At 43.6% G+C, this 23438-nt stretch overlaps 1 protein-coding gene across 2 annotated transcripts in view; it reads right to left on the bottom strand.

Annotated features, from left to right (window-relative positions):
* The window catches only part of MATN2 (matrilin 2), a 148922-nt gene that overhangs the window by 113350 nt on the left and 12134 nt on the right, over positions 1-23438 (bottom strand). For both annotated transcript variants that reach the window (XM_053559061.1, XM_053559062.1), the window contains exon 2: positions 18934-19100. In XM_053559061.1, the coding sequence (XP_053415036.1) occupies positions 18934-19075 (142 nt within the window). In that variant the 5' untranslated portion in view covers positions 19076-19100. The remainder of the gene's footprint in view (positions 1-18933; positions 19101-23438) is intronic.

Here is a 23438-nt window from a genome sequence, read left to right as displayed (position 1 = left end):
ATCCCAGAGCTCTCTGAGAGAGTGATCTGTTTTTGCCCTGAATTTCTCTTCCTCTTTGAGAGTTTGGGAGCATTCAAAAGCTTTGTCTACAATGTCAGAAATCCTTTCTTCTGCTTGCTCCATTCTGTTACTGAGGGATTCTACTGTGTTTCTCAGCTCTTTGAGGGCTGCAACTTCTTGTCTCAATGTGTCAAAATCTTTGGTCATTTGGTCTTTGAACTCGTTGAATTCTTGAGATATCTTTTGGGTTACTGCTTGGAATTCTAATTTGATCTTATTTGCTATCCAGATTCTGAAGTTGATTTCTGACATCTCAGCTATTTGTTTATGCATGGGATCTTGTGCTGTGTCTGCCCCATTGATCCTTGGGGGAGCTGATCTACTCATATTATTCATATTGCCAGAGTTTTTCTGTTGATTTTGCCTCATGATTGTTTTTCGCAGTTGCCTCTGGCCGTCCTCAGAGTTGGGGAGGTGTCTCTCCAAGATTAGACCCCAGCGGGATCACTCTATTGTTGCTGGATCTTTGTAGGGAGTGACCCTGTGTAATTCCTCTGGGGCTGCCCCAGCCAGGGAGTTCTGGTTGTGGAAGCAGCTCTGGAGTGTGACACACCCAGATCCAGCACCAGGGCGGTAGGTGGTGTGCACGGTTCTGGGAGTGCCTGGTGCCCAGTGACTTTGGCACAGAGAGTCCAAGGCTCCAGCAGTCTCTGGCCAGGAGAAGGGCTCTGCGCAGAGGCAGGGAGGGCTCAGGAGGGCACGCAGCTACCAGAGTCCCTGGCCAGACACACGGGCCGGTGTGGAGGCAGGTAGGGTACAGGAGGGAGGATGCAGGGTTGAGCGGCTCCCGCAGTTCCTGGTCAGGGCATGCAGAGGCCCGGTGGGCGCTGGTCATGGGTCGCGGGTTTAGGGTCACGGCGCAGCTCTTATGGAGGTCCGGGTGGCGCCAAGCCCAGGAGTTTGAGGTTGCTATGAACTGTGATGCCACGGAACTCTACCCAGGGCAACAGCCCAAGGTTCCAGTGTGCCAAAACTGGTCTCACTCTGCCCCTGAGGGTTAAGGCTGTAAGGCAGCTCAGTGCCCACCTTTAGGCTGTTCAGTCACTAGGTTACTAGCTCCCACCGGATCCTTGCTCTGCGACCCTGAGGGCAGAGCTTGCCGGGGCAGTTCTCTCACAATGGCTCCCTGCAGTCCACAGCCAAACACTATTAGCTCCCTCCGGCTCAGCGGCTCAGTCTGGGGCCCTAGACAATGCCCAGAATTCTCCGCACTCCTGCTCGAGCTCTCCCTAAGGCAGTTCAACTGAGTGCCAAATCCAAAAACACCGAAACAGTTCACAGGTAAGGCCTTTCCGGTTGGCAGTCTCACTGCTGCTTGTACTTACGGCTGCCGGCGGGATTAGGTTGATCAAACACACACAACCACTTGCCAGTTTTCCACTGTTTTTGTCCTCCTCTTGGGGTCCAGAGGTCCCTTGCTAACTCCCTGTATCCTCAAAGGGATGATTATAGGCAGATGCCACCAGCCAGAGATGCCTGGAGTCTTATCTCCCCAGACTCACCATGCCCAGTTGCAGGGAAGCTGTTACTCAGCTGCCATCTTGCTCCACCCCCCTATCTCTACACATGTACTTTTAAGAACAACATAAGATCAACAAGCAGGTCTACTAAGTAAGTTTGAAGCAGTGATGAGTATAAACAATCTTTTGAGCTATCTCTTTTAGTTCTAATTTGCCATGAAAGTATCTGTGATCTCTAATGGCGACAAAGTACTGCTTCAACTCCTGTGATTTGATGCCTACAATCATAATAGAAAGAAAAGCTAAATTGCAGTTACAAGTTAGTGAAATGTGGGCGGCACCTGTGGCTCAAGGAGTAGGGCGCCGGTCCCATATGCCAGAGGTGGCGGGTTCAAACCCAGCCCTGGCCAAAAACCACAAAAAAAAAAAAAAAACAAGTTAGTGAAATGTGATGTAATTTCTTCCCAACCAAATTATAGACCCACTGAAGTCTACCTATGGGTTCTTTGGGGGTCAATGGATCCCAGGTTTAGACTCTCTCAACTAGGACTAGGCATGGTGGCTCATGCCTATAATACTAGCAGTCTGGGAGGCTGAGGCTGGTGGATTGCTTGAGCTCAGGAGTTCAAGACCAGCCTGAGCAAAGTGATACACTATCTCTACTGAAAATAGAAAAACTATCTGGGCATCGTGACAGGTGCCTATAGTACCAAGCTACTAGGGCAGTTGAAGCAAAAGGATGACTTGAGCCCAAGAGTTTGAGATTGCTATGAACTATGACACCATAGCACTCAAGCCCAGGACAACTGAGTGAGAGACTCTGTCTCAAATAAAAGAAAAAAAGAATCATCTCAACTAGATGATTTCTATACTCTGTTCTAATTAAAACATCATGCTGGGCGGGACCTGTGGCTCAGTGGGTAGGGCGCCAGCCCCATATGCTGAGGGTGGCGGGTTCAAACCCGGCCCCAGCTGAACTGCAACCAAAAAATAGCTGAGCATTCTGGCGGGCGCCTGTAGTCCCAGCTACTCGGGAGGCTGAGGCAAGAGAAACGCTTAGGCCCAGGAGTTGGAGGTTGCTGTGAGCTGTGTGATGCCATGGCACTCTACCGAGGGCCATAAAGTAAAACTCTGTTTCTACAAAAAAATAAAAATAAAAATAAAAAAACCATCATGCTTTAAGAGTCACTTTTGATTTCATCTGTATATGGGGGATAAAGTAACATCACTGATCATATTTTTCTTATCCATAAATTGAGAAATCATTAAACATCTACCTGTCAAGGACTTTGAGAAGACAAGAGAGATAAGCAGAGATAAGCACAGATAACTAATCAGTGTTTTAAAAAAACTAAAGCTCTTCTATGAATGCCAGATATTATCAGAGAAACCCAAGAGTCAATAGAAACTGTTTTCTCTTCAACACACATACCCATCCCCCAGGTCTCAAACATTTCTTCAGAATTTGTCTAAGAACTTCGTGATCTACAAGAACAAAGGTACTTTTTGTTAAAGACTATCATGTCCCCTATTAAAACATAGCTCAGTAGTGTGAACTATAATTTCTGCCAACGGATTTGAAAATGTAGACAAATAGTATAATTTTTAAGGAAAATACCAATCGCTAAAAGGGGCTCAAAAAGAAATCAAAATGTCATCTATATTCTAGGCAAATGGAAAGCAGAAAAAAGCAGGTGTTGCAATCCTGTTTGCAGACGCAATAGGCTTTAAACCAACCAAAATAATTAAGGATAAGGATGGACACTTCATATTTGTTAAAGGTAATGCTCAATATGATGAGATCTCAATTATTAATATTTATGCACCCAACCACAACGCACCTCAATTTATAAGAGAAACTCTAACAGACATGAGCAACTCGATTTCCTCCACTTCCATAGTAGTTGGAGATTTTCACACCCCTTTAGCAGTCCTGGAGAGATCCTCCAAAAAGAAGCTAAGCAAAGAAATTTTAGATTTAAACTCAACCATTCAACATCTGGACTTAACAGACATCTACAGAACATTTCATCCCAAAAAAACTGAATACACATTCTTCTCATCAGCCCATGGAACATACTCCAAAATCAACCACATCCTAGGCCACAAATCTAACCTCAGCAAATTTAAAACAATAGAAATTATTCTTTGCATCTTCTCAGACCATTATGGAATAAAAGTTGAACTCAATAACAACAGGAACCTGCATACCCATACAAAAACATGGAAGCTAAACAACCTTATGCTGAAGGATACATGGGTTACAGACAAGATTAAGAAGGAAATCACCATATTTTTGGAACAAAACAACAATCAAGACACGAATTACCAGAACCTCTGGGATACTGCAAAGGCAGTCCTAAGAGGGAAATTTATAGCACTGCAAGCCTTCCTCAAGAAAACAGAAAGAGAGGAAGTTAATAACTTAATGGAACATCTCAAGCAACTGGAGAAAGAAGAACACTTCAACCCCAAATGCAGCAGAAGAAAAGAAATAACCAAAATCAGAGCAGAATTAATTGAAATTGAAAACAAAAGAATTATACAATAGATCAATAAAACCAAAAGCTGGTTTTTTGAGAAGATCAATAAAATAGATAAACCTTTGGCCAACCTAACCAGGAAAAAAAGAGTAAAATCTCTAATTTCATCAATCAGAAATGGTAATGATGAAATAACAACAGACCCCTCAGAAATTCAAAAAATCCTTAACAAATACTACAAGAAACTCTACTCTCACAAATATGAAAATCTGAAAGAAATCGACCAATACCTGGAAGCACGCCACCAACAAGACTTAGCCAGAACGAAGTGGAAATGTTGAACAGGCCTATATCAAGTTCTGAAATAGCATCAACTATACAAAATCTCCCTAAAAAGAAAAGCCCAGGACCAGATGGCTTTACATCAGAATTCTACCAAACATTTAAAGAAGAACTAGTACCTATACTACTAAACCTCTTCCAAAATATAGAAAAAGAAGGAATATTACCCAGCACATTCTACGAAGCAAACATCACCTTGATCCCCAAACCACAGAAAGACCCAACAAGAAAAGAAAATTATAGACCAATATCACTAACGAATATAGATGCTAAAATACTCAATAAGATCCTAACAAAGAGAATCCAACAACACATCAAAAAAATTATACACCATGACCAAGTCGGATTTATCCCAGGGTCTCAAGGCTGGTTCAATATACGTAAATCTAAAAATGTAATTCAGCACATAAACAAACTTAAAAATAAAGACCATATGATTCTTTCAATTGATGCAGAAAAAGCTTTTGATAATATCCAGCATCCCTTCATGATCAGAGCACTTAAGAAAATTGGTATAGAAAGGACATTTCTTAAACTAATAGAGGCCATCTACAGCAAACCCACAGCCAATATCGTATTGAATGGAGTTAAATTGAAATCATTTTCACTTAGATCAGGAACCAGGCAAGGTTGCCCTTTGTCTCCATTGCTCTTTAACATTGTAATGCAAGTTTTAGCCATTGCAATTAGGGAAGAAAAGGAGATCAAGGGTATCCACGTAGGCTCAGAAGTGATCAAACTTTCACTCTTCGCAGATGATTTGATCGTATGTCTGGAAAACACTAGGGATTCTACTACAAAAGTTTTAGAAGTGATCAAGGAATATAGCAATGTCTCAGGCTACAAAATCAACACCCATAAATCTGTAGCCTTTGTATATACCAACAATAACTAAGCCAAACAACAGTCAAGTACTCTATTCCTTTCACAGTAGTGCCAAAGAAGATGAAATATTTGGGAGTATACCTAACAAAGGACGTGAAAGATCTCTACAAAGAGAACTATGAAACTCTAAGAAAAGAAATAGCCGAAGATGTTAACAGATGGAGAAACATACCATGCTCATGGCTGGGAAGAATCAACATTGTTAAAATGTCCATACTGCCCAAAGCAATATATAATTTTAATGCAATTCCTATTAAAGCTCCATTGTCATACTTTAAAGATCTTGAAAAAATAATACTTCGTTTTATATGGAATCAGAAAAAACCTCAAATAGCCAAAACATTACTGAGCAATAAAAACAAAGCAGGAGGAATCACACTACCAGACCTGAGACTGTACTATAAATCAATAGTGATCAAAACAGCATGGTACTGGCACAAAAGCAGAGAGGTAGATGTCTGGAACAGAATAGAGAACCAAGAGATGGATCCAGCTATTTACCGTTATTTGATCTTTGACAAGCCAATTAAAAACATTCAGTGGGGAAAAGATTCCCTATTTAACAAATGGTGCTGGGTGAACTGGCTGGCAACCTGTAGAAGATTGAAACTGGACCCACACCTTTCACCATTAACTAAGATAGACTCTCACTGGATAAAAGATTTAAACATAAGACATGAAACTATAAAAATACTTGAAGAAAGTGCAGGGAAAACTCTTGAAGGAATTGGACTGGGTGAATATTTTATGAGGAGGACTCCCCAGGCAATTGAAGCAGTATCAAAAATACACTACTGGGACCTGATCAAACTAAAAAGCTTCTGCACAGTCAAGAACATAGTGAGTAAAGCAAGCAGACAGCCCTCAGAATGGGAGAAAATATTTGCAGGTTATACCTCTGATAAAGGTCTAATAACCAGAATCCACAGAGAACTCAAACGTATTAACAAGAAAAGAACACGTGACCCCATCTCAGGGTGGGCAAGGGACTTGAAGAGAAACTTCTCTAAAGAAGACAGACACATGATCTACAAACACATGAAAAAAAGCTCATCATCCTTAATCATCAGAGAAATGCAAATCAAAACTACTCTGAGATATCACCTAACCCCAGTAAGAGTAGCCCACATAACAAAAATCCCAAAACCAGAAATGTTGGCGTGGACGTGGAGGAAAGGGCACACTTCTACACTGCTGGTGGGAATGCACACTAATACGTTCTTTCTGGAAGGATATTTGGAGAATACTTAGAGACGTAAAAATAGACCTGCCATTTGATCCTGTAATTCCTTTACTAGGTTTATACCCAGAAGACCAAAAGTCATAATATAACAAAGACATCTGGGGCGGCGCCTGTGGCTCAGTTGGTAAGGCGCCGGCCCCATATGCTGAGGGTTGCAGGTTCAAGCCCAGCCCCAGCCAAACTGCAACAAAAAAATAGCCGGGCGTTGTGGCGGGCGCCTGTAGTCCCAGTTGCTCGGGAGGCTGAGGCAAGAGAATCGCGTAAGCCCAAGAGTTAGAGGTTGCTGTGAGCTGTGTGTCGCCACGGCACTCTACCCGAGGGCGGTACAGTGAGACTCTGTCTCTACAAAAAAAAAAAAAAAAAAACAAAGACATCTGTACCAGAATGTTTATTGCAGCCCAATTCATAATTGCTAAGTCATGGAAGAAGCCCAAGTGCCCATGGACCCACGAATGGACTAGCAAATTGTGGTACATGTATACCATGGAATATTATGCAGCCTTAAAGAAATATGGAGACTTTACCTCTTTCATGTTTACATGGATGGAGCTGGAACATATTCTTCTTAGCAAAGTATCTCAGGAATGGAAGAAAAAGTATCCAATGTACTCAGCCCTACTATGAAGCTAAATTATAGCTTTCACATGAAGACTATAACCCAACTATAGCACAAAATTATGGGGAAAGGGCCAAGGAAGTGGGGGGAGGTTTTGGTGTAGGGAGGGTAATGTGTGGGGCCACATCTGTGGTGCATCTTAGAATGGGTACAGGTGATTGCACTAATGTACACAGCTATGATTTAACAATAAATAAATAAATAAAAGTCAAATAGATGAATGACTTTTAAAAAATTTAATTAGGTTTCCAAGATATACCCCCAACCAAAGGCATCAAATCCAGATGTTTTTATGAGTGAATTTACCAGCTCTTTACAGAACAGATAATCCCTATTTTATAAAAACAATTGATTTTCATAAAACTAACTTAACTTTGATACCAAAACCAGACAGTGTGCAAAAATAAAGAAAAAAATTACAAGGAATACTAGCCAATTTCATTTATGAATCTAAGTACAGAAATATATTTGCAAAATAACTGAAGTAGCATATTAAAAAGTACACCATGATCAAATAGAGTTTACCCCAGTAATGGAAGGATTGGTTCAACATAGAACAAAGAAAAAAAGAGTTCATTGTCTGGCTCGGTGCCTGTGGCTCAAGCGGCTAAGCCACCAGCCACATACACCAGAGCTGGGGGGTTCAAATCCAGCCCAGGCCCACCAAACAACAATGATGGCTGCAATCAAAAAATAGCCAGGTGTTGTGGCGGGCGCCTATAGTTTCAGCTACTTGGGAGGCGGAGGCAGAAGAATTGCTTGAGCCCAGGAGTTGGAGGTTGCTGTGAGCTGTGATGCTACAGCACTCTACCCAGGGCGACAGCTTGAGGCTCTGTCTCAAAAAAAAAAAAAAGAGTTCATTGTCATGTTAATTGACGTGAAGAGTTGATGGAAGAGTTCACTTATGTGAAGGAAAAGTATCTGGTCAGATAATCTCTGAACCTGCAAGGATGGATCTTAGTCCCCTTGGTTTCACTTGCCCTTTGGAGCTTCTTAGTCAGCCCCCTTCTGACTTCTGCAGATACAAGGTACCCCTTTAATATTTTAATGCAGAAGTGGACCCCATCCCCAAAACCCTGGACATTTTCAAATCTTTACTCCACTTCCCCCCAGCAGAGCAGCATCTGCCAACCCTCCAGTTCCTTCCTAGGGTATTTGCCATCTGCAGGATGAAGATCAAGAGTGGCTAGGGCTGGGGGAGGTGGCTTATGCCTGTAATTCCAGCATTCTGGGAGGCTGAGGCGGGTGGATTATCTAAACTCATGGGTTCAAGACCAGCCTGAGCAAGAGCAAGAGTAAGACCCTATCTCTAAAAATAGCTGGGCATTGTGGCAGGCACCTACAGTCGCAGCTACTCTGAAGGCTGAGGCAAGAGAATCTCTTGAGCTGAAGAGTTTGAGGTTGCTGTGAGCTATAATGCCAAGGCACTCTACAGAGTGTGAGAAAGTGAGACTCTGTCTCAAAAAAAAAAAGAGTGGCAGAGTCTTTTCTGCTACCCATTAAGGCCTCTTCATTTCATCCCAGTTTCCATTCATTCATTCATCCATCCATCCAACAAATATTTATTGAGCATCTATTATGTGCCAGTCAAAGATCCCTGCCTTCATAGAGTTTAGATTCTATCGGTACCTTTCCAATGTCTCCCCATGGAACTGACATGGTTACTCCATAAAGCAGCAGTTCTCAACCTCTAGGTCGTGACCCACAGGAACTGTATTAAAGGGCTGTGGCATTAGGAAGGTTGAGAACCAGTGCCATAGAGAAACTTGTCTTTGCCCTTGCACCATAACCACATCCAAATGCAATACATACAGAATTCCTATTCCAAAACTTCCAAATACATAAGGAAACGGGGGTGAAGGTGTGCATGTGTGTGTTCCAGAGTACCACCTATCCCTCTCATAGCCAGTGTGGTCAGTGTTATAAACCACATAGTGCAAGGAGCAGGACTATCAGAAAATGGGCACTCGTACTAGGCTGCCAGGACAAGTTTGCTGGCATCTGAGATGCTCCTTTCTCCTAGCAGGACAGGCTACTCCTAAGCTCAACTCTTTATGGACCTAGAGTCTTCCCCCTGCTAGCACAAGCACTACAACACCCCAGGAGTTTGGTGGCACCGGTAGCTCAGTGAGTAGGGTTCTGGCCATATACACCCATGCTGGCGGGTTCGAACCCGGCCGGAGCCAGCTAAACAACAATGACAACTGCAACAACAACAACAAAATAGCTGGGCATTGTGGTGGGCCCTATAGTCCCAGCTACTTGGGAGGCAGAGGCAAGAGAATCTCTCAAGCCCAAGAGTTTGAGGTTGCTGTGAACTGTGACAACACAGCACTCTACCAAGGGCGACATAGTGAGACTCTGTCTCAAAAAAAAAAAAACACCCCAGCAGTCTAATAGTCCTTGGGTACTGGGCAGGTGACAACCCCTGCAAACAGCTGGGCCCCCAGATCCAGACCATCTGCACCAAGCAGACTGGCATGCCTCCCTGGACAAAGCTGCTTTCCCAAGCTTGCCTAGAAACAGGAGACCCCTCCAGAGAGCAGAGGGATGAGCCCTTCACTGGAATGCAGACCCACACTGTTATTCCCTGACACTTCTGGGAAGTTGTGGGAGTAACAGCAGGGAGATAAAGTAAGCAACAAGTGCTTTGAAAAAATGGAAAACTCTTCTATAAATGCCAGAGAAACCCCAGAGTTAATAGGCTCTGCTCTCCCCCCTCACACACCTATCCCCAAGCTCTCAGAGAATTTTTCCTAAGAAGTTTGTGATCTGGCATTTGTTTTTAAAGAATCCACATCCCCTATTAAACATAGTTCTCAGTATTATGAACGGTAATTTAGGCTAATAGATTTGAAAATGTAGACAAATGGGACTGTTTTTATTTTTTTATTTTTTAGCCGGGGCTGGGTTTGAACCCGCCACCTCCAGCATATGGGGCCAGCACCCTACTCCTTTGAGCCACAGGCGCTGTAAATGGGACTGTTTTTAAAGGAAAACAACAATGACCAAAATAGACTCAAGAAGAAACAAAAATCTTGAATACAATAATGGCTTTTGAAGATATTGAATTAGTTGTCATGTATGTTCCCCCTACAGAAGGCAACAAACTCAGATGGTTTTATGAGTGATCTTAGCAGGTCTTTAAAGAGTTCTCTTAGTTATTTTGGTAAGACCTGTACATTCCACATTTACTAAGATTCACATATACCCTTGTAAGATGCACCGCAGGTGTAATCCCGTTAATCCCCTTCCCTCCACCTACCTCCCGCCCTCCCTTTCCCCCTACCCTCTATTCTTAGGTTGTAACTGGGTTATAGCTTTCATGTGAAGGTCCTACATTAGTTTCATGATAAGGGTGAGTACATTGGGTACTTTTTCTTCCATTCTTGAGACACTTTACTAAGAAGAATATGTTCCAGCTCCATCCATGTAAACATGAAAGAGGTAAAGTCTCCATCTTTCTTTAAGGCCAGGAAGGCTATGTTAACTAGTGTCATGAAAATGTGTCAAATGGTCTATGAACCAAGTGTATGGTGCCCCATGATCATACTAATGTATACAGTTATGATTTAATAAAAATAAATAAATAAATAAATAAAAAAGAGTTCTCTTGTTGATCCTACCCACACACGGTCCCTGGGGCAGTGGAATTTGTACCAAACCCTAACGCCTGTGACAGGCAGTGAGCCAGATAGGACCCTGGCATGACCCTGAATAACATCTTCCACACTGTAGGTTCGCGATATGTATTTGTTGAATAAACGAATGAATGATAAAACGTAGGCAAATTATGAAACACAAAATAGTGTATTAGAACTAAACCACTTTGGTATTTTAAAAATCTACATAAAATTGATAGTCTCCCCATTTCTCTTCATTTTGCAGACAATTCAAGTTTGATTAGAAGAGGGGAGTGGCGACACCACCTTCAGTCGGTGGGACAGTGGCACAGGGCAGCCATCAGGGACAGTGGCATCTGGCTGTGTACTGTCCTCTAGGGCGAGGACACACTTCCCCAGCGACCTCACCAACAAGTTCCAAAGACTTAAGGATTCATCTTTCACTGGGCCTGTGCTGCCCTTGGAACAATGGGGTTCTCAGTACATGTTTATTCAATGAATGGGTTGAGCAGGCTGGAAGGAGCCCGGTGTCTGGGCTGGGAATTAAGAGCAGCCAATGAAAGCAGCCTCTCGCAGCCTTTGCCAGGTCTGAGCCTTTTTGGACAGGATTCCTCTACAGTTTACTTCTCCATCCAAACCAACTTTCAGGGCCTCTCCCGGCTTCATATGGTGCAAAAGCCCCGCTGCACACACCCTCCACCATCTGCACCATCCCTCTCCAAGGGCCCTTCCTGGCTCTATGTGGAGCTGTCGGGGTGCAGCACACGATGTCTGGTTGCTCCCCCAGGAACTCCCCGAGCCTCAGGTCCGGGTACATCTGGCCTTGAGGCTTCCTCTTTGATGTCCCCACTCATGGGCTGGCTGTGGGCTCATGATCGCTTCCTCCCCTCCCTTCCCAGCCCCACCGTCCTCTGAGCTGCCAAAATACACACATTTTCCTCCTTTCATCCTTCCTTATACATCAGCCTCCCTTGGATACACTGAAAGACGTTTTGGAGCAGGTGGTTCTAATCCTTGGCTCTTGAAACCCCTGACCGGGTCTGGGTTTCACGCCCTGGCCAGATCGCACTCCTTCCCATGGGCACTACCAGGTCGCTCGCTGCCCACTGGGAAAAGCGCGATGGGACTCTGACAAGGGACAACACCGCTGGAGGCTTTGAAGGCTCCTCTCCAGCGTTTGTTAGTGACAGTTACCTCATCCTGAATTGGGAATATAAAGGCAACCAGAAAGGAGAAAGAGGCTATGTAGGAACATGTCAGGAAATGACACTGTCCTCCAAAACGGGGAAACTGAATAGCAAAGCAACCTGTGTCCCCTCCCCGCCCCCCAATTCGTATGTTGAAGTCCTCACCCTAGAACTTCAAAATGTATTGGGATTCAGAGTCTTTGAATAAGTGATTAAGTTAAAAATGAGTCTCATCAGGGTGGGCCCTGAATCAATGTGACTATTGTCCCTATAGAGAGAGGAAATTTGGACAGAGACAGGTAAAAAGAGAAGAGACCACGTAAAAACACACAGAGAAAATGACCTTCTACAAGCCAAGGAGAGAAGCCTCAGAAAAAACCAACTCTGGTGACACCTCCATCTCAGACATCTAGCCACCAGAATTGGGAGAAAAAGCTTTTTAGTTGTTTAATCATCCAGTTTGTGGCACACTGTTATGGCAGCCCTAAGAAACTAACATGCACCTCACATCTCTAGATTTCCCATTTATAGCTTGATTGTTCAGGCCAAGTTCTGAACTAGCTCTCCTTGTATTTTCAGTATCTAGTACTCATTAAATGTTGAGACACTAATTTTTAAAGTGAAGATAATTTCTTATCATCACTAAAAATGAACAAAAAATATTCTTTTAGTCTTTTCAGTGGTGACTTGGGAAAAGATATATATAGAAAGCATTTTATCAAATTTGTGAGTGATCCTAACTTGCTAAACTAGGGGGGTAAGATTTTAGCAAGCAAGAATGATGAACCTAAATGAAGATGATAAAATGTAATTCAAATAATTTAAAGTATTCCACTTACATTAAGAAAAATACATGATAGCTATTAAATCACCATAAGGTCTGATGATTTCTGGTGACTGTAAGCTCTACATGAATTGACCAGAAAAGCTAATGCAGTCTACCTGTAATCTTCATTAATTCACTTAACATTGCTGAGAAGGCCACATCACAGCAACCTCAACTCCTGGGCTCAAGCGATTCTTCTGCCTCCGCCTCCCAAGTAGCTGGGACTATAGGCACCTGCCACGATGCCCAGCTATTTTTTGGTTGCAGCCGTCATTGTTGTGTGGCGGGCCAGGGCTGGATTCAAACCTGCCAGCTGAGATATATGTGGCTGGCACCTTCTTGAGCCACAGACACCAAGCCAGGTGTTTTTTTTTTTTTTATTTAAAGCCTTTGCTACATTTAAAGCAGGGGATAGGATGGGTGCAGAGGCTTGTGCCTTTCATCCTAGCACTTTGGGAGGCAGAGGTTGGAAGATCCCTTGAGGCTAGGAGTTTAAGATGAGTGTGACAACATAGCAAGACCCTATCTCTACAAAAAATAGATAAAATTAGGTAGTTCTGGTAGCACATGCCTGTAGTCTAGCAGTTCTCAAACTGTGGGTCATGACCCACAGAAACTGTACTAAAGGGCCGCAGTATTAGGAAGGTTGAGAACCACCGCTGTAGTCCCAACTACTTGGAAGGCTAAGGCAGGAAGATCACTCCAGGAGTTGGAGGCTGCAGTGAGCTATGATCTTAACACTGCCCTCTAGCCTGAGAGAGTGAGAACCCCATCTCTTTAAAAATATGTATGCTGTCTGCATCCACTTTAATTTGTATAGTCAGTTCTGATGATAAAGACACATGCCAGCCACTCTATTCTTTAGCTTTATGTGGCTAATCACTATATGGTAAGAGGTTGGCTCTTGTATAGAGACATCTTTTGCCAACTCCCCATAAAATAGGAAAATGCTTGAAGATTACTTTCAAAGCTTCATAAAGGATGATCCCCAGACGCCAATCAATTTATACTCTGCAGCTGCGATTTTCCCTGCAGATGTTACTGATCTTGAGCTGCCTTTCTGGCACACGCCCCACAGCATCTCTTCTTGAGATCTTTCCCATCACCCATTCCCATGTTGTAGAGTTCACTTCTGCAATGAGTTTCAAACTGAGATCTCCAGAAATGCAGCTTCTCAGCCCCTAACCCAGACTTACTGAATAAGACACTGGGCTTGAGTGCAGTAATCTGTGTTCTAACAAGCCTTCCAGAAGCTTCTGATTTACTATGAAGTTTGAGAACCCCAGCTCTCCTGCCTGATCTTACCACCCAGCCCTGAGGTGTTGCCTGACCTACCACCCAGGCTGCTATCTCAAAACTTCTCCTTTCTCCAGACTATGCTACTTCCTGGCGCTCCTACCTGGGGAACGTGAAAGAGAGGATTTCACTACATGCCCCACACAGAAGGGGCATCAGGATGCCACAGAATTAGTGACATCGCCACACCCTAGATGAGACCTATGGGGTCACTGAGTTCAAGCTCCTCCTTTTATACATAAATGAACCAAGTCCCAGAGACAAAAACAGCCTGGCCCAGGTCTACCGCTAAAGAAGATAAATCAAGTCTGGAATCATCCCAAATGAGGACAAAACCAGCCATCTGTATGTCTCCTTCACTCAGCTGCTCAATACACACTGAGCCGTGGACAGGACCAAAGCCAGGGCTGGAATCAGTGGAAACAGCAGCGGCAGCACCTCTAAATACAGAGGCATTTTATGGTCTGCACAAAGACTCGTGGTCAAGGAGCAAGCAGGGGCTGAAGTCACCATGTTCAAGTATATAAGGTGCCTTTTTCTTTGCTCCAAGGCACATCTGACCCTAAGCCATGCACCATTTCCATGAAGGAGCTAGGGACTGGGCGCCTTTTTGGCCTTGCCGAGGTTTGCAGAAGCCTTGACAAGTTTGCCAAATTGCTTAACCTCTCTGAGCATCGGCTTCTTTGTCTGAAAATAGGCTATAAAGATAACCACCATGCAGCATTTCCCCCTCCCGGGGATTAAGAGAACACATCCCAACTTACAGCAGGGACTCAATAAATGAGAGCTGTCCTCCATAGGTGCTGTGAGAAATGAAAAATCTGCAGCCCTATCTTCAAGGGAGTTACAGTCTAGTGGTAAAAAAGAGACAAGTGCAAAAATAATTAAAATATGAATCCCTCTGAGGTACGTACCATCATTCCCCATTGGAATGCAAGGCAGACAGGGTTGGCGCCTTGGCAGAGAACCTGCAGTGTGTGCGGTCAGTTTAGGGAGGGCATTGCCTGGCTGGCGTTAGACCTGGGCCTGGATGATAATGTGTCTTGGCAGAGAAAGGGTAATCCAGGCATAAGGAAGGCGATGAACAAAGTCCTGGAAAGCTCAGGGCTAACCATGCAAAGTGGCTTCAGGGGATGTAAGACTGGTAGCTCCAAAGGGTCAGTCTAGGTAAAGACTTCCACTGACAACACAGAGCAGGAGATTCTTAGGTTCAATTCTCTAGGCCAGCCAACTCCTTCTGATATATTGCTATAATAATTTAGAAGGCTTCAACTCCTGAAATGTGAGATGAAACACATTGCAATTGTACTATTAATAATATTTTGATGTCAGGATTATTTAGAGAAATCAGGTTGGTGCAAAAGTAATTACAGTTTTGGCTAGGCGCAGTGGCTCACACCTGTAATCCCAGCACTCTGGGAGGTCAAGGCAGGTGGATTGCTTGAGCTCAGGAGTTCAAGACGAGCCAGAGCAAGAGTGAGACCCCTTCTCTACTAAGAACAGAAAAATTAGCAGATGCCTGTAGTCCCAGCTACTTGCGAGGCTGAGGCAAGAGGATTGCTTGAGCCCAAGAGTTTGAGGTTGCTGTGAGCTATGACACCATGGCACTCTACCCAGGGTGACAGAGTGAGACTCTGTCGCTCAGTCTCCCCACCCCCTGACCAGACTACAAGGTGAGCCTCCTTTTAAATTCTTGCCACAAAGTGCTCTCTTAAAACACAAACGTAAATTCCAAGTAGGGGGTACTAATCCCCAGGGGAATCTATAAGAGGGAAAGAAAATGGTTTCAAGGTGAGTTAGAAGAAATAAAGTGAGCTAGGTTTGGTGAATTTAGAAAAGAATGCACATGTCAACAAGACCTGTAAAAGAGAAAAAGCAAACAGGGAGAGCAAGCTGGCAGCATGTGGGGTGGTGTGTGGAATGAGGGGGCCACGAATACATGGGGGAGGGGGTTAAGGTTTCCTAAAAGGCTGACATGGGCCCCACTGGTTGCCCTGGAGACAGGTACAGCCCTCATAGGACAAGGATATAACAAAGAGAAAAGACATGCAGAAATAAAGCGATAAAGCAAGCAATAATTGGGCGAGGCAATGTAGCTCCAGTTCCCACACCAGGGCCTAGAAGGAGTTCAGAAGGGAATGGGTACCGCTGATCAAGGATGGGTCAGGGGAAGAATCCAAACAGGCCACTGCTCTACTCCGTCTCTACTCCAGCCCCCATCATAGTCTGGAAGAGTCCGAGGCCTGGAGCGTGTGCTAATTCATTGTCCTGTTGGCCTGGAAGAATTGGCTCAGAGCTGCCCTCCACTAGTTAGATTGCTTGTTAGATCCCTGCCATTTGCCACAGCCCACGGGCTCTTCCAGCTTGAGTCTGTGCAGAGGGCACAGTGGGGGCAAAGTCAAAGTGATGCTGCTGATCTGCTTATTCCTCCACGGGCTCCCACCCTGCAACATGAAGTTCAAACTTGCTGGAGCCCCCACAGCTTGTCTCCAGCTCAGACTACCAGCCTGATGGACAGCCTGCAGTCCCCTGTGCCTTGCCCAGGCCCTATCGCCACGCTGCACCTCCCTCCTCTGCTGCCTGCTCCTCCCTGAGGGCTCCATGTGGTCATGACCTTCACTGGGAACGATTCCCTTAAACTTGCCACGTAAACTGTGGTTTGAGGAAATCTAGGGGTCCCTTTCAGAGGGTCTAGGAGGTCAGAACTATTTTCATAATAACACTAATGTTTGTCTTTTATACTTCCATTCTTTCATGAGTACAACAGTTTACTGATGTGGTTTTAGATTAGTTTAAGAAACTACCATGGACGGTGCCTGTGGTTCAAAGGAGTAGGGTGCTGGCCCCATATGCCAGAGGTGGCAGGTTCAAATCCAGCCCCGGCCAAAAACTGCGAAAAAAAAAAAAAAAAGAAACTACCAATTGTCAAGTTTTGGTGTAGTATCAAAGAATATCCACAATTATATGAAAAGGCTATTAAAATGCTCTTCCTTTTTCTAACTACATATTTGTTCAAGGCCATTTATTTGTTTGTTTGTTTTTTAATCTAATCCAAATAACATTTTATACCAGATTCAATGAATGAGAAATGAGACCAGCCTGAGCAAGAGTGAGACACCATCTTTACAAAACATAGAAAAATTAGCTGGGCATGGTGGTATACACCTGAAGTCTCAGCTACTTGGGAGGCTGAGGCAGGCAGACCCCTTGAGCCCAGGAGTTTGAGGTTTCAGTGAGCTATGATGATGCCACTGCACTACAGCCTGGGAGACAGAGTGAGAAAAAATAAATAAATAAATAGAGAGAGAGACAGAGATAGAGAAAAATGAGAATCCAGCTACCTTCTATCAAGCCAGATGTTACATAGATTTGCAAAAATGTAAAAACGTGTCACTTCTCTAAAATTTTTTTATTATTTATAAAATACAGTTTTGGGGCGGTGTCTGTGGCTCAAAGGAGTAGGGCGCCGGCCCCATATGCCAGAGGTGACGGGTTCAAACCCAGCCCCAGCCAAAAACTACAAAAAAATAAAAACTAAAAAATAAAATATAGTTTTATACACATAGAATCTTCATTTTAATTTTTTTAAAGTTTCTCATTTTATTTTTAATCCAGTAAATGTCAGTAGATCTAACCCACATAAACAAAAGTTCTTTAGGCCAGACACAGTGGCTCACACCTGTAATCCTAGACCTTTCCAAGGCTAAGTTGGGAGGATCACTCGAGGCCAGGAGTTTGAGACTTGGGTAACACGGTGAGCCCACACACACAAACAAAATAGAAAAGTGAGCACAGCATGGTGACATGTCTGTAATCTCAGCTACTCAGGAGGCTGAGGCTGGAAGATCCCTTGAGCCCAGGAGTCTGAGGTTGCTGTGAGCTATGATGATGCCACTGCACTTAGCCAAGGTAACAAAGCCAGACCCTGTCTCAAAAATAAATAAATAAAAGCACTCTGGGATCCTTCATAACTGTTGAGTATAAAAGGAAGAGTCCTGAGACCAAAGAGCTTGAGAACTACTACCTGATACCAAGCCATACCTACGGTGCATCTTAGAATGGGTACAGGCGAAACTTACTAAAGGCAGAATACAAATGTCTACATACAATAACTAAGAAATGCCATGAAGGCTACGTTGAACAGTTTGATGAGAATATTTCAGATTGTATATGAAACCAGCACATTGTACCCCGTGATTGCACTAATGTACACAGCTGTGATTTAACAATAAAAAAAATGCCTGATGGGGCGGCACCTGTGGCTCAGTCGGTAAGGCTCTGGCCCCATATACCGAGGGTGGCGGGTTCAAACCCGACCCCGGCTGAACTGCAACCAAAAAATAGCTGGGCGTTGTGGCGGGCACCTGTAGTCCCAGCTACTCAGGAGGCTGAGGCAAGAGAATCACTTAAGCCCAGGAGTTGGAGGTTGCTGTGAGCTGTGTGATGCCATGGCACTCTACCGAGGGCCATAAAGTGAAACTCTGTCTCTACAAAAAAAAAAAAAAAAAATGCCTGATGAAAAAAAAAAGAGTTAGAGGTTGCTGTAAGCTGTAACGTCACAGCACTCTACCCAGGGTGACAGCTTGAGACTCTGTAAAAAAAAAAAGTTTTTTTCATAAAATCTTTGTCCAGATGAACCCAATAAGGATACTTTTAGATGAAAAATCTTGCTCTGCATATTGGAGAAAATCATGAGCCTCAGATTAAACTGAAGGCTTCAAACTAGAAGGGGTTTGGTTTTATTTTGAATGTCTGTGCACAACCATATCCTGCACTCTGGATGCACCCGTTACCAATGACACCCTGGCCCCAGCACACCCCAATAGAGGACCCAGGGACAGGAGAGCTTCTCCAAGGGATGCCAGACCCCATGTCTGGACACCCCCTTCTGCAGGTGGGGCCCCTTACTCACCCAGGAGGGCCGTCTGGGGGTGGGTCCGAGCGTGTCTGCCTCTAGCGGTGGCCCTCTCATGCAGCCGCTGCCTGGCCTCCACGGGGAGGAGGAGGGCCTGTCCGAGGATCAGCAGAAAACAGCTGGCTAGCATCTTTTCCATTTTCAAGATGAGAAGAGGGGTGAAGCTGTGACAAACCCAACAGAGAAGGGAGCAGGGTGAGATTTCTGGGTTTCCCTGAACTCCAGGTGCCACAGACCCACCTCCCCTCCTTTTCAGGTTGCAAACATGCCACTTGTACTTAAAATGCCATTTGTGTGTCTGGCTCTTAAGAGCTGGTAGATTGTTCTTGGATACTCTGAGCAGGACATGGGCAGTTGGAATTTTTCCTCACTTTGGTCACTAAGAGACTGAAGGGAAAAGTTGAGGAGAAAAATTCTATCCTCAATTTTCCTATTAGTTAAATGTAACATCAGTTATTCATAGTCACAATCTGTATCTTGGATTTGAACAAGGAAAAACTATTATCTGAGAATTCCAAGTAACAATGTTCCTTCAGTCTAATAATAGCAGATGGCACAAATTAATATATATAAATTTCCCAATAAATCATGTATAGCTGACATAAGACAACATCACACAGCCAGTCTCTCAACCTCCCAGTCTCCCTTCCCAGCCTCTCAACCTCCCAGTCTCCCTTCCCAGCCTCTCAAACTCCGAGCCTTCCAACCTCCCTTCCCAGCCTCCCTTTCCTGCCTCCCAACTACGCAGCCTCCCAAGCTCCCTCCTATCTTCCCTGCCTCCCAGCCCCCCTGTCTCCCAGCCTCCCTGCCTCCCTGTCTCCCAGGCTCCCTGCCTCCCCGACTCCCAGGCTCCTTGTCTCTCACTTACATTTATTAGGAGAGAATTGGCACAGTAGCTGGAGTCTTGGACTCTGATATGGGACTGAGACCATGTGCCAGGCACATGCTATTCCAAATGCTTTACCTGTATTAACTTGCTCAATTACCTAATATTATTCCCATATTCCCACAATGTTCAGGAAGATTCAGTGGCTGTCCAAGGTCACACACAGTTAGCAAGTGTCTAAGCCAGGATTCAAACTCAGGGTGAGCAGACCAATTTTCTAAGGCATCAATTAGCAGAAAACTCAATTAGCTGAAAGTCAGATCCCCAGAAGTCAGTTCATGAAAAGCCATAACTGTTTCACCATCCCAAGGCAGGGACAGGTCAAGGAGCATTTCTCAAACTTAAAAAAATATTCAATAATTTAATGAACTGTTTGTTCAGCAAATTGTTTCCAGGAATTGACCTGGAAATGAACCTGGGCCTGTCAACCTTCAAAGATCACAATTTTTCACACTTGCTGTGTTAAGCTAGCTCATAATTTAATACATTAAAATTATATTAAAAATAGTGACTGTTTATTCAGCACTTACTACATGCTGGGCACTGGGCCAAGTGCTTTAAATGTATAAAGTGATTTAACTCTTACACTAACTCTGATCAAGAGTATGTGGCTGGGGGCGGCGCCTGTGGATCAAGGAGTAGGATGCCAGCCCCATATATCAGAGGAGGTGGTGGGTTCAAACTTGGCCTCAGCCAAAAAAAAAAAAAAAAAAAAAGAGTATGTGGCTTATGAGGGATGAAGCTCCAGAACCCACTCACTCACTACAGATAACCACTCCCTTCACTCCCTTTTTAAACTATATCTAAATTCTTTACTAATTGAACTGGTCCCCTTTCATAGCTTTAATTTTGAGATTCCTTTGAGAAAAAGTAGAAAATTTAAAACATCTTGACTGTTTCTCTAATCTTAAACCCACAATTTACTTTCAAATTTCTTTGCTATTTATCACTTTATTTTATACAACGCTGTAAGTGTGCTACATCATTTCTTGGTGATTTATTATTTCACTGTGATTCCCTTGCCTCCAAACTGAGCAGATACAAAGTCCAGATTTACGTCAAAACATACAACTGGTGGGCATGGTGGCTCACAGGCATGGTGGCTCACGCCTGCAATCCTAGCACTTGGGAGGACGAGGAGGATGGGTTGCCTGAGCTCACAGATTCAAGACCAGCCTGAGCTAGAGTGAGACCTCATCTCTAAAAATAGCCAGGCATTGTGGTGGGTGCCTATAGTCCCAGCTATTTGGGAGGCTGAGGCAAGAGAATAGTTTATGTATAGGAGTTTGAGGCTACAGTGAGCTATGATGCCACGGCACTCTACCCAGGGTGACAGTGAGACTCTGTCTCAAAACAAACAAACAAAAAAAAACATACAAAGGATGCTCTCAAGGCCCACTTCCACCCTGACACATCTGCACTGAAATTGGACATTTAGAATATGATTGCATGTGGTTTATGTTTACTGTGGATTTCAAGGGAGTTGAAAATAAACAGAATTAAATACTTCTAGGTCAGGTCACTTATCTTCTCTTGGCCTCAGTTTCCTCGTCTTTAAGTTAGAGATAACAATAGACTTAGTTGCTGTATTGATTAAATCAGTGCATATATACATATACATAAAGCATTTAAAACATGGCCTGGCACATAGTAAGTACTGAATAAGAATTACCTATTTGTTGTTATTATTATCATTCTACACTCAAACCAATCAACAGAAAGTATACATTGTTAATTTTATCAAAACCCTTTAATGTATGTTAAATTAACTTCTGTGCTAATTTATTAATTATCTTTAATAAAACAATGACATACAAATCCATAATTTTAAAATATATGTTAGTATCTGGAAATAATTACACCTTTCCCTTTTCAAAATGCAATGGCATGGCAGACCACACACTGGTAGAAAATATATATTTTTCTTTTTTTTGAGACGCAGTCTCATTATGTCGCCCTTGGTAGAGTGCTGTAATGTCACAGCTCACAGCAACCTCAAACTCTTAGGTTTAAGCAATTCTCTTGCCTCAGCCTCCCAAGTACCTGGGACTACAGGAGACTGCCACAATGCACGGCTATTTTTTTATTGTTGTAGTTGTCATTGTTGCTTAGCAGGCCTGGGCTGGGTTTGAACCTGCCAGCCCTAGTGTATGTGTCCAGTGCCTGTTGAGCTACAGGGGCTGAGCCACTGGTAGAAAATATTTATAAAACAGATATCTCAGAGTAGTGGAACAAAAAGAGGGTAGAGGCAAAAACCTACCTAACAGGTCAGTTATACAAATAGTACAATGAACGCTATTTGAGTAATGGGCACCCTTGTAGCTGTGACTCAAGCATTACGAATGTAATTTATGTAACCAAAAATATTTTTACTCCCTTAATACTTTGAAGTAAAAAAAAAATCTGATTAATTACTTATATTCAGACCACAACTCAATAAGAGGACAAGCAGCCCACTTAACATTGCACAAAGAATTTGAACAATCATGTCACCAAAAAAGTATTTTAATGACAAACAAACACGAAAAGACATTCAACAGTCTTAGTCATTAGCAAAATACAGATTAAAATCACAATGGTCCCATGACAAATCCACTAGAATAGATAAAATGGAAAAGATTGATATAACCAAGTGTTGGATGTGAAGGAACTGGAACCCTCATACGTTGCTGATAAGAATGCAAAATGGGGGTGGCACCTGTGGCTCAGTGAGCAGGGCGCCGGCCCCATATGCTAAGGGTGGCCAGTTCAAACCCAGCCCTGGCCAAACTGCAACAAAAATATAGCCAGGCGTTGCGGTAGGCGCCTGTAGTCCCAGCTGCTTAGGAGGCTGAGGCAAGAGAATCGCCTAAGCCCAAGAGTTAGAGGTTGCTGTGAGCTCTGTGACCTCATGGCATTCTACCCGAGGGCGGTACAATGAGACTCTGTCTCTACAAAAAAAAAAAAAAAAAAGAATGCAAAATGGTATGGTCTCTTCAGAAATCAATTTGGCAGTTTCTCACAGTTAAACATACACTTTGCCAAACAGCACAGCACAGGGTGACTGACTGTCCCCATTCACCCAGAACTACCCATGCTTTAGCACTGGAAGTCACATATCCTGAGAAACCATTTAGTCACAGGCAAACCAGATGTTTCATCCTCCTACCAGCAACCTCACAATCCCAGGTATTTACCCCAAAGACAAGAAAACACGTCCACACAAAGACTTGTACACAAATGCTCACAGAAGCTTTATTTCTAAAAGCTAAAAACTACAACAACCCAAATGTCTATCAATTGATGAACTGATAAATTGTGGCACAGCTATACAATGGAATACGACTCAGCCATTAAAGGGATGATCTACTGAATGAATCTCAGGGTAATCATTCTAGAGAGAACAGCAGACACAAAAAGATGATCTACTGAAGCTGCTATTTATATGACACTCAGTAAAGGGCAAAACTATATGACAAAAAGCAGATAAGTGGTTCCAGGGGCTGGGTGTTAGGCCACAGTGGTCCCCAACCTTTTAGTCACAAGGGACCAGTTTTGTGGAAGATAGTTTTTCCATGGATGGGGGGTGGGGAGGGTGAAGATTACATTTTCATAAGGAGCACAAAACCCAGATCGC

The sequence above is a fragment of the Nycticebus coucang genome, chromosome 13 (assembly GCF_027406575.1).
Source record: "Nycticebus coucang isolate mNycCou1 chromosome 13, mNycCou1.pri, whole genome shotgun sequence".
Lineage (NCBI taxonomy): Eukaryota > Metazoa > Chordata > Mammalia > Primates > Lorisidae > Nycticebus > Nycticebus coucang.
Note: the sequence above shows the minus strand (reverse complement) of the source record. Positions and strands in the feature narration are given on the sequence as shown.